This window comes from Argentina silus (assembly GCF_951799395.1).
Source record: "Argentina silus genome assembly, chromosome: 2".
Taxonomy (NCBI): Eukaryota; Metazoa; Chordata; class Actinopteri; order Argentiniformes; family Argentinidae; genus Argentina; species Argentina silus.
This window is the reverse complement of record NC_139656.1, coordinates 7,925,883-7,944,679: the sequence shown is the minus strand read 5'-3', so window position 1 is coordinate 7,944,679 and position 18,797 is coordinate 7,925,883. Positions and strand designations below refer to the sequence as shown.

The 18,797-nt window shown below is 38.9% G+C and overlaps 4 protein-coding genes across 6 annotated transcripts; 3 read left to right on the top strand and 1 right to left on the bottom strand.

Annotated features, from left to right (window-relative positions):
- The first annotated feature begins 1,748 nt into the window (after positions 1-1,748).
- Positions 1,749-4,401, top strand: wdr73 (WD repeat domain 73). The gene is made up of 8 exons (XM_083688183.1): positions 1,749-1,851; positions 2,085-2,152; positions 2,242-2,327; positions 2,471-2,559; positions 2,845-2,912; positions 3,057-3,221; positions 3,331-3,699; positions 3,824-4,401. The coding sequence occupies exons 1-8, from the start codon at positions 1,790-1,792 to the stop codon at positions 4,063-4,065; spliced, it is 1,149 nt and encodes a 382-aa protein (XP_083544309.1). The 5' UTR covers positions 1,749-1,789; the 3' UTR covers positions 4,066-4,401.
- A 244-nt stretch (positions 4,402-4,645) lies between these two features.
- Positions 4,646-7,782, bottom strand: LOC310820008 (sialidase-3-like). 2 transcript variants are annotated; one of them, XM_083691470.1, is made up of 3 exons: positions 7,665-7,782; positions 7,246-7,480; positions 4,646-6,565 (listed from the first exon to the last, which is right to left on the bottom strand). In XM_083691470.1, exons 2-3 carry the CDS (start codon positions 7,462-7,464, stop codon positions 5,552-5,554), a joined length of 1,233 nt encoding a protein of 410 aa, XP_083547596.1. In that variant the 5' UTR covers positions 7,465-7,480; positions 7,665-7,782; the 3' UTR covers positions 4,646-5,551. The 2 variants fall into 2 exon arrangements, with proteins under 2 accessions (XP_083547596.1, XP_083547597.1); XM_083691471.1 differs by lacking the exon at positions 7,665-7,782 and having other exon boundaries at positions 7,246-7,532.
- Positions 7,783-8,007: 225 nt separating this feature from the next.
- xrra1 (X-ray radiation resistance associated 1) lies at positions 8,008-13,246 on the top strand. Its single transcript, XM_083665128.1, has 17 exons — positions 8,008-8,143; positions 8,344-8,516; positions 8,644-8,715; positions 9,167-9,239; positions 9,478-9,575; positions 9,945-10,093; positions 10,357-10,458; positions 10,577-10,749; positions 10,856-10,893; positions 10,995-11,126; positions 11,211-11,304; positions 11,466-11,584; positions 11,703-11,996; positions 12,101-12,260; positions 12,376-12,491; positions 12,598-12,703; positions 12,805-13,246. Exons 1-17 carry the CDS (start codon positions 8,050-8,052, stop codon positions 12,957-12,959), a joined length of 2,148 nt encoding a protein of 715 aa, XP_083521254.1. The 5' UTR covers positions 8,008-8,049; the 3' UTR covers positions 12,960-13,246.
- A 272-nt stretch (positions 13,247-13,518) lies between these two features.
- pold3 (polymerase (DNA-directed), delta 3, accessory subunit) lies at positions 13,519-18,216 on the top strand. 2 transcript variants are annotated; one of them, XM_083690938.1, is made up of 12 exons: positions 13,519-13,668; positions 13,834-13,889; positions 14,581-14,680; positions 14,913-14,952; positions 15,131-15,263; positions 15,446-15,701; positions 15,874-15,946; positions 16,037-16,181; positions 16,412-16,524; positions 16,695-16,786; positions 16,998-17,076; positions 17,203-18,216. In XM_083690938.1, exons 1-12 carry the CDS (start codon positions 13,612-13,614, stop codon positions 17,409-17,411), a joined length of 1,353 nt encoding a protein of 450 aa, XP_083547064.1. In that variant the 5' UTR covers positions 13,519-13,611; the 3' UTR covers positions 17,412-18,216. The 2 variants fall into 2 exon arrangements, with proteins under 2 accessions (XP_083547064.1, XP_083547065.1); XM_083690939.1 differs by lacking the exon at positions 13,834-13,889 and having other exon boundaries at positions 13,604-13,668.
- The last annotated feature ends 581 nt before the right edge of the window (positions 18,217-18,797 follow it).

The following is an 18,797-nucleotide window of genomic DNA, read 5'->3' as shown; positions in this document are numbered from 1 at the left end:
ACGCTTTGCCCAGCATTGTATAGCTAGGGGACAATGGCAGTCAAGTGACTGACCCAAATAGCTGTGGTGGAATGATGCTTTTGTGAATGAAGTGTTATAGCTCATGTTTATGTCATCTCACCATTCTTTCTATGTATGGATGACTTTGTTTGGGACATTCAAACTACGCCATAAGACACTGATTACAAAGCCATGCCTATTGTCACCTATACTGAGTGGTCCATTCCACTTTGTTGGAGTGCTTGTTTACTCTCCTACTGTAGGCATATAGGCCTCACCAATATATCCTGCAGTATTCAATCAGTGGTCACAATCAAAACAAAGGCGACTGCCCTCAGCGTAGTACAAATGGTGATTCCACACTCGCAAACATTTAGCTTAATTAACAAATTATATTATCCTCACCAAATCTTGTAAAACATCCCACAAAATGTATATTGATGCATAAACAATGGCAAAAACAACAAAACAAAACAAACTAAAAACAAACAAACAAACAAACAAACAAACTTCATGACATAATGCTTTAAATGAAAACAACTTGGACATGGACTACGAGTCAATATCTGAAGATATTGTGACTGGCCTGGTGCAGTAGAGGTTAAAGGCATGGATGTTATCTGTAAACATGTGCCACTGCATTGTGCACTGCTTTGTCTTCTGGGTTATCATTCTATCTTTGTACCTCTGCTATTCAGTCAGCACAGCGTGACACTACCACAATGGAGTAAACCCCCACAAATCTGTTTACATGAGGCTTTCTATCTTCACAATTATATCACGGCAACCACACAGAGCTCACACCAGCTGGTTCAGACCAGCAAATGTAGGGGGAGAGAACAGGATAGATGTCTAATATTAGTTACAAGTCATTTTATATTGATAAACCATAGTATAGCTTTTTGTGAAAGCAGACTTTTACTGAACAAACACTCCATTTGAAAGAGAGATTAGTTGCCAAGTTGAATGTTGCTAAACATACTCATTAATAGTATTTCCAGTGACAGGACAATAAAACTATTTTTCTCCCTTTCTTTTATCTCCTTTGTACCTCTGTAAAAATGTGTGAAGCATTAGAAATCAAGTGATGTTTTTCCTTTTAAGGGGGATCAAAAAGTAGCATCTCATGTCATGTTGTGAGGAGAGGGGTGAAAAGGTTTGCTTGACCAAACCATTACATGGCCCAGGTATATTCACAGCCTTATCTCCATTGACCTGTCCTCTTGTGCCAGTTCAGGTGTATCTAAGATGCAAATTGAATATGTAAGTTCTGATTTGTTGTTTATCACTGGTTATTTTGTTGTTTATAAAGTGTAGGCTTCTGCTCAACAACTTAATCGTATACTTCATTGCACGATAAAGTAGCATTTTAACCAATAAACATGAAGCATATAAGCAGCTACATGTGTGCATAAACATAAAGCCTGAAACCAACTTCTGATATGTCATCAAGTGGGACAACAGCATCTTATCCTAAATCAACTGTACCCTGCCTGGACGCTGTTGACACTGATGTTATTGGATTCATCCATCCTTGTCGTTATCGGGGCAAGCATCAACATATGGTTATGGATTCCAGCAAATACTGTAGGTTTGGAACTCCAGAATCTCTGACAGAATTCCTTTAGTTCAAGGGTTGACAATGTATTCCAATCCGCTAGATGGCAATGAAGCCAAAGAGAGTAATGCAGCTGAACCGATTGTAAGTCGTGAACGGATGAGGGAGAAATTCAGCACCCAACTGAAGAAGAAGATCAAGAAGTTAAGCGCCAGCGGTGGACGAGTCGATATGCACGATATGTCCTTTGATGAGACAGATTTTGATGACTGGTTTGTCGAGTCTCTAAAAATGTGAGAAATAATACAGATTTTTAAAAATCTTCCATTAAGTATAATATGCTACGTACAAGTGTGTGTTTAGCCGGGAAGCCACTGCGCGTGAACAAGGGTACATTCAATAGGCGTATGTTTTAGAACGTTGCGGAATGAAATGTAAATTCAAATTCAATTATAGAGATTCAGCGTTTGAAACAGGTTTTGGTTGAACCAGTGTATCTGTTAATCATTCTCCTCTCTTTATTCAGATACAAGGACCTTCATGTATATCATCTTGAGCATCCTACAAGAGTAATTGATTGGACAGCAGAAAAAAGTAGGCATTTTGAGTTTTCCGAGTGATACAGTAGAAGATTACATTTAAAATGTTTCCAACTAACCATTCAATTATTGTTGTCTGTTCAGCTATCTGTGTTGCAGGTTACAGCTCCTCGAAAAATGAAATTTTAGAGCTGCTTTTGCCACTGAAACTCTTTGCTGATGATAATCAGGTAATGAATTGGTGTTTTGAGACTGAAACACAATTAAGTGCCTTTTGAAGTAATGCACAATATCATAACATCATAAGGTTTCATGCTGTGCATTTTACAGAATGATGCCATTGACAACTGCTGTGTTTATTCAATGTGTGCAGGGTCTTTGTGCAGAGCGAGATTTTAAAGTGGTCCATGGAGGTTTCACAGATGGCCCTGTTCACTGCCTGAAATACATTCCAGGAACAAGGTAGCTATATTCCATTGCTTAAGGCAGCGTTTCCCAGTTCATTCCTCTGGGACTCCTAGCAATTACACAATTTTGGTCTGTTCCAGCTCTAGCACACCTAATTCAAGTCACCTACAGTAATCATCAAGCCCTTGGTTAGTTAAAACAGGTGTAAAAGTGCTTTAATAAAACAAACATGCTTGAGACCCCAAGGAACATAATTGGAGACATTGGCATTACAATTGCTTAATTGACTTCCTCATCGCTTTTAAATCTTGATCTTTTAACACTCTAATTTCTTGTAAGGTATCTTGTCACAAATGATGGCCTCAGCTCCAAGCTGCTGGTATGGGACATAGGAGGAGATGAATGTGGTGAGTACTTTTCCTTGCTACCTGTGCTGTGATGAGTGATGAATAAACTGTGTATAATATAATGATATAGTAAGTGCTGTGTTGATCATGGCCACTATGAAACCATATTTCTGTGACATCCTTAAATTTGTCTTCAAATCATAGATGTCATAAAAAGGACAGGGTGCATACAGTCCAGCCAGACTGTATTGAATAAAGGCTGCCAGATAGCCCCTGGATTAACTGGAGACCCTTGTGTTCTTCATGGATCTCAGATCAGTGATATTCAACTGACTGATCTGACATCAGGAAGATCTCTCTACTCAGTGGGTAATAAGCTGATGTTTTAATACATGACATTTTATTAGCGGTGCTATAGGGTTAAAATTATACAAAAATGAAAGAAAGTATAACATCACTTTGTTTTCTTCTTTTACAGGAACAGATGCTGCAGATTTACTGAGCTCCCTGCAGTTTGTGAGCGGCAGTGTATTCCTGGCTTGTTCCTGCAATGGTGACCTGTATGTGGGGGACACACGGAAGACCTCAGTTCTCCAGCCTACGCGAGCTGGAGGGAGAGATGGAGCCCACTGGTGCATGGGTGTCAAGACAGACCTGTCGCTTTCAGACCCAACTGCCTGTAGTATTGCACGGTTCTCCTCATCCTGCCAGGTCATCGTATCTGATCTGAGGGACTTGAGAAGCCCTGTGTGTCTAGCCCAGCTTGATGGCCAGAATAGCACTCCAAGTCATGACTTCATGAAAGTGACATGGGCACCTTCTTTAGACAATCTTCTTGCTGTGTCTGGTAAACAATATGTCTCTACATTCTTTCTGCTTTATGCCCTTGTGATTTATAAAATATTAAACATTGTGTTTGCTTGAGTATTATGCTTAATACAATACTAAGACTTGTTCTATGTAACATCTAGGTTTCAATGGATCTGTGCAAATCTATGACACCGCCACTTGGAGACCAGAGATGATGGAATTCCAGCCTCTGTTCATCCACCAGGGTCATACAATGTCATCTGTTGCTCAATGTGACACTGCATCAGCTCTGGTCACCACTCATGTATGGCATCCAAATCGTCCCAGGACTGTCCTATCTGCTGCCACTGATGGGTCTGTGCATGTGTGGGACTGGGTCAACAAAGCAACTGCCAGCTGTTGACATTTGTATAACTCAGTGTTAACCAAGTAGCCTTGGACCAATGCTTAAGTGTTGTGTGGAGGCATGTTAACATTACAACTTCATTTTCAACTGACATTTTATTGTATGGCAATTTTTTCAACCTATGTAATATGTAAGGAAAAAATCCTCCCTAAAATCCCATCTCTTGTGATGATGTTCAACAACAATGAATGTGTTGAGTATGCATTTCTTGCAATTACAGTAGACCTACAGTATATGTTTGTAAATATACATTCAGGATACTATTCATTTCTGTAGGAAAGCTTAATTGTGAATTTCTATTTTTTATATTTGATAATAAAAGGTCTGTACAAGCTTGTTGCGTACAGCTTATGTTCTGTATATGGAGAAACCTTGGACAGTGGACATATCCTCTGTTGTCTGAAGTTGGGCAGGAGTTATGGTTGCATTGTTGACATGACATTGTAGACAAAATGCTAACTGCACAGCTTGAGATGTTTGTTTTATTTGCTTTGATACACTGAACACACCTTTCATATAAACATAACAATTAACAGTATGTTTTCATTATAAATGAACATTCTCAAAGCTGCATGTGTTTATTTTTGCATTGTCAAGGATGCAGGTAAGAACAGGAATGTGGAGGTAGTTGAAGGTAAGTTTATTTCATTGTAGCATAATATAAGACAGACAGTTGCAAGCAAATTAGGTATAACATGTATTATTAATTATATGTGTAAGTATTAACTAGCCTAACCAAGAAAGGCCCTGCAAGTATTTCAAAGAGTGGTTCTACTCATAACAGTAATATGACAGGTAGCAAACCAACTACAGTAACAACAGCATAAATGATCATAAACACAATTTTACAAAATAATGCAATATAAAAAGAAAACATACAAAAAGTGCTTATAGTCAGGAATGGAGTGAAGGGACAAGGGATCCTATGCAGTTTGACATGTTATAGAAGACTGATGCACAGAAACTAAAATAAAGAAGGATCTGTTCCATCAACAAGAGCCAAGAACATCATTGTATGTAGGTGCTGGTTCTCTTCACTGTCCTGTTGGCAAGTATGAGTGATTTAAGTCTGGTGTGAGAAGGCACCATGATTAGAAATTAGGTTTAGAAATGAATGGAATAATAAAGGAGAACTGCAGTTTCAATGGACCACTCATAAAGATTGTCATTACATTACAGCATGCATTGCAGTCCATACAGCCAGCCACTCCATAGATCACAACACAGATTATAGAGTACATTTGCTTTTACTTTGAATAAATTACATAGCTCTGTCACATGAGGCTGTGGTATCAGTAGCCTTTTACAAAAAACAACTTTTGTATAAATTATCGTTCTTTATCATCTTCTGATCTCTTCACTTAGAACAACATGACAAGCAGAGGCATACAGAGCATATTGTGTGTGTCTGTACCTACCACTAATTCTGATTAGAGTTCAGGTCTTATGTGGGGTTATAATTGGTGTAGTACAGAAAAACAAATTAACATAGGCAGACTTTCTTTTCTTTCTCATCAATGGTTTGCATGACATCACTGAGGGTAAAAGACACGAAGGCAATCTGTTCAAGCTCGCTCTTCTCACCACACTCCATCAGGCAACCAAAGTGTTCCATGTCTTCACTGTAAGTCAGGTCTGAGTAGCCACTGGGTCCATGGTGGATGATCCAGGGGCTGTCCCATCCAGAAGAGTGTAGGGGGGAACGATTCAAATACACCCCCAAGTCTTTCCTGCTAGACTTATTGGTTGGGTGAGTAAAGAGCAGGCAGGTTTGGGTGTCTGGGGACAGCGTTGATGTAGGACCACCCATGCTCTCTTCTTGGTCATATGGTACAAATTCAGGAGCAGGGAAGCCAATCACACTCCCTTGGCAACCATGGCGTGGTTCGACTAGCTTAGAAGCCAGTCGGGGCTTGTCAAAATAAAGTCCACTGCTTTCGCTCAGAGCCTCCACTCTATGCCCTCTTGTGTTACGAGCATTGCAGTAGAGGTGACTTCTGCCCTCATGATCGATGATCTCTGCCATTTCACATTCACACGACTTTCTTTGAAGCATCTTTCCCATTTTCCATGTCTGGCCAAAGTCATCACTGTATAATGAGAGAGCACGTGGCTGTACAGTGAATGGGAAGGGGAAGGAGAAGCATCTGCAGTGGATATAGTAGGCATAGGCAGGGATGATCAGTCGCCCATTCTCCATTTGAATGCCATGACCTGGCCCAACAGCAAATGTTGCCCACCTTCTGACATTTTTGCCAATCACACTCTCTGTCAAGTCCTTCAAATGGCTCCAGCTCTGGCCGTCATCATTGCTTGTGATATAACACAGACGGGCCTTGTTTTTACCTGTGACAATCTGTCTATGTTCTGTGGTATTGCTGTCAATGCAGATGAAGAACAGGAATAGAGTCTTGGTATTCTTCTCATATACCGGGCAGGGATTCATGGTGCGGTGGTCTGGTAAACATGCTGATAACAGCTCCTGAGATAGTGACCACTGAGAGAGAGAAAAAAGAAAGTATGATGGGCCATTTTTGGTAAGCAGAACATACACTCACCGAACACTTTATTAGGAACACTATACTAATACTGGGTAGCGCCTCCCTTTGCTCTCAAAACAGCCTCAATTCTTTGTAGCATTGATTCCACAAGATGTTGGAAACATTCCTTTGAGATTCTGGTCCATGATGACATGATTGCATCACGCAATTCCTGCAGATTTTTCAGGTGCACTTTCAAGCTGTCTCCCGTTCTACCACATCCCAAAGGTGTTCTAGTGGACTCAGATCCGGTGACTGGGAAGGCCACTGAAGAACACTGAACTCATTGTCATGTTCATGAAACCAGTTTGAGACAACTTTTGCTTTGTGACATGGTGCATTATCATGCTGGAAGTAGCCATTACAAGATGGGTAAATTGTGGCCATGAAGGGATGCACATGGTCAGCAACAATACTCAAATAGGCTGTGGCATTCAAGATGATTGATTGGTATTAACAGGCCCAAAGTATGCCAAGAAAACATTCCCCACACCATTACATCACCTCCACCATGAGAAGGTGTACAGGTGTTCCTCATAAAGTGCTCGGTGAGTGTATATGTCTGGTCTGTCAACATAATTAAACAGATCTGTCAACACAATAGTCTAATGACATTTGAGTGTGAATAGAGGATCACCTGAATGGATCCATTTTGAAGTGTCCCTCTCCTCAGAACAATAATTTTGGCATCGTTGTCAGAGGGAGAACTGCGCTTTTCTGCAAAGGCGAGGAATGTATGACTCTCTCTTGAATATATGAGAGCTGGGATCCTGTATGTTACCCCAGGTTTCTGCTCGAACAGAGCTGTTTTCAGAGGTTGTTTTTCGTTTCCACTCTTCGATGGTGTGTTGCCCATTGCTGGATTGGGGTTCCTATAGACAGGATTATTTCACAAACATTTAAACACATTACACAATGCTTCTGTTCTGGTCTACCGTCTATCACATGAAAACACTGACTGTTTACATATGGGGTGAAAACATTTTTTCGCATTTAACTAAAGATGACGTTTTAAGTAGTCGTAGTAAGCAAAGCAGGACGAGGCACTGTACTTACAAGAGCTAGCTTTACACATTTGGTAATTTATGATCCAGTTAGAATTAGCATTGGTAGCAACTACTTCACATTTGTTATTTTCCTCGCTAAATTGGAAACGCGTGACGTGAGGCAGAGGATTCGTTCGTTGGTTCATCTGTTGTCTGTGAAGTGGCGGCAAAACATCTCTACCGCCAACAGCTGGACAGAAAGGTAAGTGTTTCCGTAGTGTCTATGTGTTGCTAGGATACCGGAGCCTCGAATGGTATGTATCTACAAGCTCTCACAGTAAGAGAAAACAACGTGTTTCTCTGATGCAGGACATCGAAGTTATGAAAGGTGTATTCTTCGCTGAGGGAATCATAGGCTAGCTCGTTTACCTAGCTGCCTGTAACAGTAGTAAGTGATGACTGCACCCGGACTATACAAGTTAGATGTTGGAGACAGCTACCCCTCCAATGGTTTCCCCATCCGATCATTCTTTTATCACAGAAAAGAAGGTAATACATTCGTTCTCTCGAAGCTAATACTAGGTATAAGCTAAGCATTGTGATTATATTTTAATTGAGTTGAACTGAATGTACAATGACAAGGAGAAGGAATAACTCCGAGTTTTGAATTTTTGGGAGGGCATTGCATTTGGTCTCTCGCTTACTTTCACATATAGACTAAAGCTGTGTTATGTTCTACTTGTCTTGAGGTGCTGGTCATTGGCTTGTTGCTCATAGAAATGCAGTGGAGCATAAATATAGAAGTGGAACTAGGAAACCAGAGGGACATCGCTTCTCAAAATCAATTCTGTCTAAGTGCACCAAAGTGGAAGAATCTGGAACACCACATTTTCCAGGCAATACATTGGATGGACACTTGCTGGTAAAGTCATTTGTTGTGAATCAATGAAACAAGGCTGAGCGCAAAGTGAACAGTTCCCAGTCATTTTAAGCATCAAATTAAAAGCATTGCACTACACAGTGTAACTAACATGATTATTGCCTTGCAGATGATATTGCATTGTGTGGACAAGCCCTCTGACTTGTGCTCCGTTGACATCAGTGAACAGAGACTGAATGCTGTAAGAATTGCATCTTAAAATGTTCTCAGAGGGATGAATTCAATTTGATGTATTTAACTGGATTCAACTGGATAAATTGAAAACAAGATTAAGCATCCTGGCGGAGTAGGTTCATATGTAGATATGCACCCGAAAGTTTGGACAAATCATTTCCCATAACATTCAATGATGTGTTACACTTGATTTACAGTATCTTCAAATTAAGTATTGCATAGTGTTATGTCACCTTATAAACATTCAGCATCATGTTAATGTAGTCATACAATATTTTGAAATGGTATCTAGAGCAATTATGCACTAGAGGTTTTGACAAATAGTGAATACATCACACTTAAGAGGCCTCCCTGTCTTATAACTTTTAAAATTATTGATGACTGCATCTATAATCTGCCATGAATATAAAGCAACTCTTAGTGTTCACTCCAGTGAGTCTTCTTTCTCTCTTTAACAGGTGAAGCCAGAAGATTTAGTGGATTTTGACAATGTTGCTTACGTCAATGCATCTGACAACTCTCTCACCATAGGTGCTATGCTGTATTAAGTTGTAATATGTTAATTTACAGAAAAGAACAATCATAGAATTCTTGTTTTTAAAGGGATAGGTTGGGTTTTGGGATGTTATACCTCATATTCCACTTGGGGTGTTGTAGGTCTAACATCCAAAAAACTAAATTTAGTCTAACATCCAAAAATCTGAACTATCCCTTTAACAGTTTGTTATTATACAATTTATTCAAAAACATGTTTCATTACTTGTCCCAGAGCCTTTCAGCAACTTCTTCAACTTAAGGGAGCTTGAGCTATCCTTGAATGGTCTTTGCAACATAACACTCAATGCTAAGGACTTCCCACATCTGGAGGTAAAATGATTCCATTGGCTCTACAATAACTTGCACTTTCATGGTCAACATGGTATTCCTATATGGGCTATTGAAAATGTTGATTTATGTTTGTGCAACACATTTGACCTACATGTTCATATTCTGGGATGTTGTATGCAAATAGCTCAAATGCATGGAATTGAGAGTCTTACCTTAAACTCTGCAATACAATTTTTTAATCCAACTTGTGTGATATTACATGAACTATGTTTGTGCCAAAACAGTGTGTCTTTGACGGTGGGTCACTTGGTTATCTATCACATGCAGAACCATAGATACACAATTATTAATTTATAATATGGTACTGGTCACATGTATCTGTGCGTTCTGTTCTCCCCGCCGACACAGATGTTGGATTTGTCCTACAACAATCTTTCTGGTGATGACATCATGTCCATTGGTCTGCTTCCCTCTCTGAAAGTCCTTCACCTCACTGGGAATCAGCTTCAGGCTCTTCCTCCCAACCTGACTGCCCCACACCAGGGCCCCTCACAGCTGTGAGTTAAAATTATGCTGAATTGACCTAAACTTCAGACCTGGGTCGAAAAGTATTTGAAATACTTGTTTAATTAGCTTGAGCCTGTGTGGAGTGCCAGATAGGTGTGATTTGCACTTTTCGGATCAAAAGCGCAGTCTATCCAGTCATTCATCAACAAACCTTCCCACACAACAGGGTTTAATCATAGAAATGTAATGAGTGACTTCCTGGTTATATAGAACTTATAATCATGATGATAATATAAATTCTTCTTTTGGATAGGGCAATGGATGATGGCATGCGGTTTCAAACTCTTGAAGTGTTAATGCTAGATGACAATAAGCTATCCTCTGAGGTCTTCAGCAGCCTTGCCAAACTGAAAAGGTCAGTAATAGTGCCTGTGTGGTATCATCTATGTCCACAGGGAGATTAATTAAAGTAACACCTTACTATTTTGAGTGCATTTATGTAGTATATATTCAGATACCAACTGCCATTTTAGGCTACAGCATTTAAACCTGCAGCAGAACTATATCTCTGAGGTACCATACCTGCAACAGAGGGGATTTTTGCATCAGTGGGTTTTTAACAAACAGCATGATGAAGAACAGGACATTGGGAATTACCCCGACTCTGAGGGGTTAGCGACAAAAGAGGCTACTGATCGGATGAATGGTTGGTATATTAAAACTTTCCAAAATGTTGAAGCTGCTATTAGACGTCTTTTACAACATTAATCTGCTGCTATGTTTTTTAATTATCATTGTTCTATCTTTCCCAGATGATCACAGATATGAGCATATCAAGAAAAGCTCAGAGGTACAAACAGTTTGTTTTTATAATCACTTCTTATCTCTCTCCCTGCTCTATATAACATCAACATTTTAGGTGCTATTTCTTCTGCATTTTCACTCTCATAGGATGAGTGTGGTCAATTCAAGAATTACTCACCAACTCACATATCCCATGATGCTGAGGACAGAGAGGAACTGTCTGAAGCATTTGGTTTGTCATTACCAGAGCTTCACTTCCTCAATCTGGCTGACAACAAGGTCTGTATACTGTCTACTCTCGATATGTCTGAGATGAGTTAATGGAGTCACATTATTGGACTTGTGTCTCATGATTTCGTTTAGATTGTTGAGGAAGAAGCACTGTTGGCTGTGGCTCTGTTTCCTATGCTCTCTGAGATTGTAATTCACTCCAACCCGCTGACAACTCAGAGAAGTGGTACGTTTGTTCTCTTCACTCAAGTAACGTTTTTAATCACATATGCATTCTGTAGTTACATACAGTAGTATTTGAGCTCGTTATGATAATGTGAACAGTCATGTCATCCATTTAAAAACACTCTCTTGTCAACCCTAACCCTAACCCATATCTAAATGCAGGTGACCCACCTTTGCTGACCTACTTCCTTCAGGAAAGGTTGGGTATTAAGATAAGGCGCAAGAAGACATCAGTAGTTGTGAAGCCCCCTATGATATTATCTATTGACTCAAAGCGAAAAGTTGAGATATTATATTTTTTATCTACATATCCCACATAACCTTCTGCATTCTGTCCAGTTTCAAAATGACTATTAGAATCTTTCTTCATTGTCTTGTTGATTTTCTCAACTGTTTTAGGTCAAAACAAAAATTCCAAAGGTACCAAAGTTGCCTTTATTAATAGAAGCTCCTTGTAGTTATTCCTATGATGACAATGGTTCTCTGGAGGAGAAACATGTTGAAGATCTCTGCAAGAGTCCTCTCTCACAGGACAGCAAGTCAACAGAAAGGTCTGACTGTTCCTCACAAACCAACGTTGAGGAAAATGAAGAGGCATCCATAGCAATTGCTCAGACATTTAAGGCAATGGATGGTGTGATAGAATCACCAGATGATACATACCAAAATGGGGAGTCATTCTTTGTGACCCAGGTAATTTGCGATGAATCGATCATGTTATTCAGGAATATTACGATGCATTTCACCAGCTACTGTTGTGATATTAGTGTAACCTAATGGTTTACTGTTATTATCAGGTGAAAGATTTAGATGAATCTGAGTATCATCTGCAATCTGACAAGATAGAAGAACTCAAAGATGTGGCAATAAAAGAATCTAATGCAAATCCAGGAAAACTGAAAGGCTATGAATTGCTATTGGATGCAAAACCAGATCCTGACATGGTGGAGCCTGTTGGTGTGGACCACTTACTTTTATGAAATGTTGGAGTTTAATTGTCTAATATATCACATTCTCTGCAATGTAGTTGTTGCACATTTAATATTATGTTATGTCATGTTGTGTCTCACAGGAATTCAACATACTGTCAGGATGTTGGAACAAACACTCAAGAATCTACTTGTTTACCGAGATTCCAAACCTAAACTTGATTGCCTTCAGAAACCATACAAAGAGAAGGAGAAAAAGGTGAGCTATTAGTTGAAACGCGACACAAAGCACTGCAAAGAGCAATGTAATGTGCTGTAAATCATCTATCTTTCATAGTAAAAACAAAACAACTTTTAATTGACAGATTGGGAAACTACCATCTCAGAGACCAAGAAAGCAGAGAGGAGAAAGAGTTGAGGAAATGATTGACCAAATAAGAGAGAGGAAAACAATCAGTGAAGTCCCCCTGAGTATGAATGTCCTTTTAATAATCCTGAATAAGAACGTGAAGTGACTTCATCTGTTTGTAATGGAATGATAATTTAATTACCATGTAATCCTGTTTTTCTAGAGAACATTTTGGAGGGCAAGACTGTCTACAACGAAGAATATGAAGAGGCTTTGACTTTGCTGAGGGACATGAAGAAAAAGTACAAGGGGGTTCACATGAAGGCAGTGGAACAAGCAACACGCATTGAGTGTGAGCAGACCATCAACCAGACATAGAGACTCACCAATTATGTTACCTTTCATCAACTTACTAAACAATAAACCAAATATTCTCCATCTAAGTATGTCAGTGTAAAGTGTTAAGTTCTGTTCATGTTCTTCATTATGCCTTGGCTGGAAAATGCTGTACCAGAGTGTTGACAGCACTAGACGTTTGGAATTCAAAGTAAATCCATGTTAAAATATAATTTATAGTTACATTAATTTGTTACAGACATTTCAGTGTCTTGTTCAATAAAAAACAACTTCTCCACTAAAGTATGTCAATGATCTTCTCCCTATCAGTCAATGGGCCAAAGCTGCACATACTGCAGTGATCTTGTTATTATGGAAGGTTTCACTAACGATGGGTGTGATGTATAGTTGATTCACTTACTTTAGACAAATGTATTTATTGTAAGTCGCTTTGGATAAAAGCGTCTGTTAAATTACTAAAATGTAATATAAAATGATCTATGAAGTCAGTGATACAGCTGTTCTGCGCAACAGACTGCGAGCGCTTGACGGTTGTGAACGTATCTCTACGTAAGCACGTGACAAGAACAGGAAGTAAATAAAGCGTTGGCAGTGTGTATTCCTGCGTTCCCGCTGAATTATAAGCGACTTGTGAACTTTGTTATCATTTATCCAACGCCTGACAAATTACACAATGGATGAGCTTTATCTGGATAATATTGATGAATTTGTCAACGACCATAACAAAATAGTAAGTAAGACAATTCATCAACCTGGGTTAACAGAAATCAATACCAGCTAGCAATCTAGCTACAGTACAGTCTGCTAGTAGCTAGCCAGATAAACTGTACATGTTAGAACCTAATCTTGGATAACAACATCAACTTCACTGTGCCTCTTATGTGCGTTCAAACAGGTAACCTACAAATGGCTGAGCTTTACTCTTGGAGTCCATGTCAACCTAGCCAAACAGTGAGTGTCCATCCACCCTCTTACTACTTGCCTAAATTTAAGTGAGAAATCTGCTGCTCAACACTTCAATAAAGGATTTAATCAGTGAAGTAGACCTATAACTAACTTGAAGAATGCAACGGAAAGATACAAATTAAAAACAACAACAACATCAGTCATTACAACTGCTTCACTACCATAAATCAAAGTTTAAGGTTGTACTCCATTGTTTGTTTTTGTTGTAATGTTTTTGTAAACCATCAATTTTTGCTTAAAAATGAATGCGACTGGATATGATCTGTCAGTCCATCCATCCCCACTAATTGATTTCTGCATACACCAACAAAACGTAAACAATGTGGAGCCAATAGCACTTTTGACAAATGTCTGCTCAAGTGACATCATTACAATTGAGTATCGCATTACTTGATGATTGTACAGCACCTTTACAGTCAGCCTGTTTCTACGTTGACCAACTCCTTAGACATTGCTGTGCCATTTCTTCTTAAACAAAAACCTAGATGGTGTCAGTTTATTGATAGCCTGGCTGCTGCAGATCTGTTTGTGAGGTAGGCTATAGCCAAATAGGTTGTATCTATAAAGACAACTCCTACTGCTGTCTAAATATCAATGATGATCAATGACGTTTTGCTACTGTTGGAAATGATAACCAGTGTTGTTCCATCATCATCATGATCTGTGTCTATTCCAGAATGCTCTACCACTACTTGGACCATAAGAGGAAGGAAAGCTCAGCTCAGCTCCATGCCACCTACCTCGTGTCAGGCAAGATGGTTGAGAATGGCCACACGGTAAGAGGACCAGACAAAATACATGCTTTTTATGTAGCCTATCATACATACAGTAACTGCTCATCCTACAGTTACCACAGCAGTGGTAAAAACCAAATGCCTACTGCTGTCATTTATCTTCTTTACAAATGTCCTGCATTGCTTTTTAAAGTCACATTCAGCTACAATCTTGTGTTTTCTTTGTATGTCTCAGTGTTTTTGCTAAGGTTCTTTTTGAATGCTTTCTTTTCAGAGTCACAAGGTGTCAGTAGTGCGAGAGGATCAGCTGGAGGGTAAGTTGTTATCCTTCCAGCTGCATATTTTCCTTGAAATGGATGTACAGTGTTTCAAGACAATTGTGAAATGTAATGTGAATGTAACTCAAAAATATTACGCATTAGGCACAGGTCCTTAATTAAAGGTTAATATTTTGAGCTGTGGTGTGGGATGCACTGGGGACCTCTTTTGCAGATGTGAAGTCAAAGATGAGCTTGACTGTTAGTGTACACGTGTACAGTGTTCAGAAAGCTGTGCTGAAAGACAGTGGTCCCCTCTACAGTGTTGATTATGATGCTGTGAAAGAGAATCTAAAGAACTGTAGCAGGTATGTCCAAGTAGTGATTGTACATTGATCACATTTGAATTTGACACAGTATAATAACTGTATCGCTTTTAAAGAATTGTTAGAATTTGTGACTGAGTAACACATTTGGAAAATTATGTTCTTATTAAAATATGAGTATTTAGTCTGAAATAATCAACACATGGGTGTCTACCTATTGACAGGTTCAGCGCAATTCGATGTGCCAGTGCAGTCCCTATATCATCAACAGAGGTGCAGCAAGCTCGTGAGATGACGCAAACCCCACCTCCTGAGACTGAGCATGCCAAATTTGCCATTAATGCCCATCCTAGTCTGCCCTCCAAACCTGCCTCCAAACAGCCCAAAGGCATCATGGGAATGTTTGCCAACAAGAATGCCTCCAAGAATCATGAGTCAGGCAAAGAGATTAAATTGGAGCAGCAAGAGGATGCACCTGTGGTATGTGTTTGTGTTCCATAGTGTGGTTAGTGTTCATTTGCACACATGCTCTGCCATTTAATTCATCTCATTCTCTCCAGTGTTCAAAATTGCAGTCCATGATTGATGCGTAATTGCTTTTGAATAACAGTTACTGGTGTTACCTCTTATTACCTCTTCTTTGATGTTGTAGGTTGAGACCTCCAAAAATAAACCGACTGCAAAGACAAACGCTATGAGTAATTTCTTTGGGAAACAAGCAGCAAGTGAGTATTTTTAGAATCATGTATCACACATCTTGCATCCATTCTAAATACGATTATCCTTTTAATATAAAGCACTAATGTCCACCATAGAAAAACCTGACAAAACTGTAAAGGCAGAAACCCAGACATCATCTTCGGTGGATAAGAGACCCTCATCCTCACCCCCTAAAGAGATGGGGATGGATGTCATGGAGGAGCAACCAAAAGAGGCTGTTGTAGAAAAAGATATTAGAAGGTGTGTGTGTGTATGATTGAGTCCTTATGTGAATATGCAACCTGTGTTGTGCAAAAGTATCATGGGTGTTACATTTCTCATAAGAGGATTTTTGATTCCCACTGTGGGGGGATGTACAATAATTGATATTAATTGATCTTGTGCCCTCTTAATTTGTTGTCATGTTATTAAACTTTGAGCATTGATTGCATTTCTAAAGTATGCTTTAACAAACTCTTTCGTTTTGGTAGCAAGACCAAGAGGCTTGAGCATTCTGATAGTGAAGAGGAAAAAAGTGGTAGTCAGAAGAAGAAGAGGCGGAGGATAAAGAAGCCTCAGCCAGACAGTAGCGATGATGACGAGGGTAAGATAAGCTTCAGATGTCATGCTTATTGTTCAAGCTCCTCTGGTCTAATTCACATTGGAATGCATCATTCAACTCCTCCAAGGCTTTATGCGTTGCAGTCATGACTGGGAAAATTACCTGCAATGTAGTCTAAAATAGGAAAAACTGAAAACTTTTCAATGTTGCAGTTATTCCAGATTCCCCGCAGTTGCATGATGTGAGGGACCCATCACCAAGTCCTGAAAGTCAAGTGAAGAAAGAACCAGTTTCATATCCAGATGTAAGATAGCAAATTACACAACTTGCTCTCTTTAGCTAGGTACTAAACCTATTTACATTTGTGTAAATAGTTACATCAAGAATGCCTTTAACTATAAATAAATAATATTTGTTATGGTTGCAAATTCAAGCAGAGCATAATCAGTCTCGTAATTTATTGTGGTTCTTAAAAGTATGAGTGTAATTCATGTTTTATACATCTGTCCACCCAGGAACATTCTCAATCTAAGCGGAGGAAGAGGAGGCGTGTCTTGAAATCTCGTAATTTTATGGATGATGAAGGATGCATGGGTAAATGTTTTGACATTATTGAATTATGTTGGGATTTGTTTGAAGTCCAATCTTTTTTGTTATCATTTGCAAAATATCTTGTTCATTTCTGTTCAATTAAAATGGTATCTTTTCCTTACTTTTCAGTGACTGAGAAAGTATATGAGAGTGAATCGTACTCTGAGACCGAAAATGACATTCAGGCCAGTAAACAAGCTCCAAAAGATCTAACCCCCGCAAAGCTGTCAGCTGGCAAGAAAGAGGAGGGAAGGAACATTCAGAAGAAAGCTGCTGCTGCCGCCTCTAATAAAACAACTAAGCAGGCTTCAATTATGGGATTTTTCCAAAAGAAATGACTGAGGACATTCTCACATTGTTTTGATCACTTAGGATATCAATCTGAGAGACTAAAAGCTGAAGTGGACATTTCCATGTTTTCCAGAGGAATTGGATGCAATCACTTTGTAACACTGGTGGAACCCCAGCACTCCTTTTATCACTCTGCAGCTTTGTATTATTTTTCTTTACCATATACTGTATATCATATTTTGTTTCCCAAAGGTGTGGTATTTATCTTGCATTTTAGATTTGGTCACATTTGTGATGATTTTGGGTGCAGATACTCGAATGAGCACTTTCACTACAAGGCTTATCATTTTAACTCACTTTTGGAACTTTAGTATTCACCCCCACATTTTGTAGTGATTTTCATTCTGATGGACTCAATTCAACTTATTGAGTAAATTGTTGAAGAAAGTTTAGCATTTGAGCTCAGTTTAGGAGTATCATAACAAAGGGGTGAATACTTATTGACTCAAGACATTTCAGCTTTTCATTTTTAATGCAGCATTTCTAAAAAACAAATTTCACTTTGACATTATGGGATATTTTGTGTAGATCAGTGTCAAAATAACAAAAAGTCCAGGGGGGGAGGGTGAATACTTACTGAAAGCACTATAAGACAAAGTTAATGTTCTGTGCTGACAAGACTCATCAAAGCCCTATTGGCATAAAAAAAATTACATTGTATTTCAAATCAAGTTACAGTTTTCCTTTGACAGTTTCTCAGTGGTGCCTCTCCTTAGACTTGATATTGAAAGAATATGGTATCAAAATGTATTTTTTGGGATGCTAGAAAATAAACTTGAATGTTAAATCTTATACTTGTGTTCTCTATAGTATATTTAAACCAAGTTGAAGATTTATTTGCCTTTCTATGCAACCTCTTCAGAAAAGCTGAATACAGTTATGGCACAAGGTGTACCCTGAAGTAACCCTGAAGTAACTGGCTTTCCTCCTCTGGATTTTACATGACATCACTCTGGCATAGTGATTAGCTTGCTATCTAATGCTATGATTGATACTAAATAAGTTTGCCATTGGCAAGACAATCTATATCTGGAAACATACTTTGGAATCAAAATGAAATGTCTTTGATCCAGTGCCACACATGTGATATTGATTGTTGTATGAATAGTTCGCTCCTTCAGGTATTCTGATTACTGAAAACAACCTGGCTTTGTTCAACCAAAACTGCTATACTGGAATTCCCAGTATAAGACAAATTATTCATGTGCTTTCAGAATGCATGTTTGGCTTAATTTAACGACTGTTAACAAGTCAATTGCTTTTTCTTGATTTGAGAAAACACAGAATTACCAGTAAGAAGCTCAAAATCTTCTGGAGTTTCAATCAAATCAAAGATGTCCACATGTGTCTGTGGTCTCAATTAGATTAATTGC

What these genes read in the sequence shown, in the direction of transcription:
- wdr73 (XM_083688183.1), top strand. Translation starts at nt 1,790, where the DNA reads ATGCACGATATGTCCTTTGATGAGACAGATTTTGATGACTGGTTTGTC. An exon ending in TGATTGGACAGCAGAAAAAA is followed by an intron (nt 2,153 to 2,241) that starts GTAGGCATTTTG and finishes TTGTCTGTTCAG; the next exon opens with CTATCTGTGTTGCAGGTTAC. An exon ending in CAATCTTCTTGCTGTGTCTG is followed by an intron (nt 3,700 to 3,823) that starts GTAAACAATATG and finishes TGTAACATCTAG; the next exon opens with GTTTCAATGGATCTGTGCAA.
- LOC310820008 (XM_083691470.1), bottom strand. Translation starts at nt 7,464, where the DNA reads ATGGGCAACACACCATCGAAGAGTGGAAACGAAAAACAACCTCTGAAA. An exon ending in TTCAAAATGGATCCATTCAG is followed by an intron (nt 6,566 to 7,245) that starts GTGATCCTCTAT and finishes TCTCTCTCTCAG; the next exon opens with TGGTCACTATCTCAGGAGCT.
- xrra1 (XM_083665128.1), top strand. Translation starts at nt 8,050, where the DNA reads ATGACTGCACCCGGACTATACAAGTTAGATGTTGGAGACAGCTACCCC. An exon ending in CATTGGATGGACACTTGCTG is followed by an intron (nt 8,517 to 8,643) that starts GTAAAGTCATTT and finishes ATTGCCTTGCAG; the next exon opens with ATGATATTGCATTGTGTGGA. An exon ending in AATCAGTGAAGTCCCCCTGA is followed by an intron (nt 12,704 to 12,804) that starts GTATGAATGTCC and finishes CTGTTTTTCTAG; the next exon opens with AGAACATTTTGGAGGGCAAG.
- pold3 (XM_083690938.1), top strand. Translation starts at nt 13,612, where the DNA reads ATGGATGAGCTTTATCTGGATAATATTGATGAATTTGTCAACGACCAT. An exon ending in AGCAAGAGGATGCACCTGTG is followed by an intron (nt 15,702 to 15,873) that starts GTATGTGTTTGT and finishes TTGATGTTGTAG; the next exon opens with GTTGAGACCTCCAAAAATAA. An exon ending in GTAGAAAAAGATATTAGAAG is followed by an intron (nt 16,182 to 16,411) that starts GTGTGTGTGTGT and finishes TCGTTTTGGTAG; the next exon opens with CAAGACCAAGAGGCTTGAGC.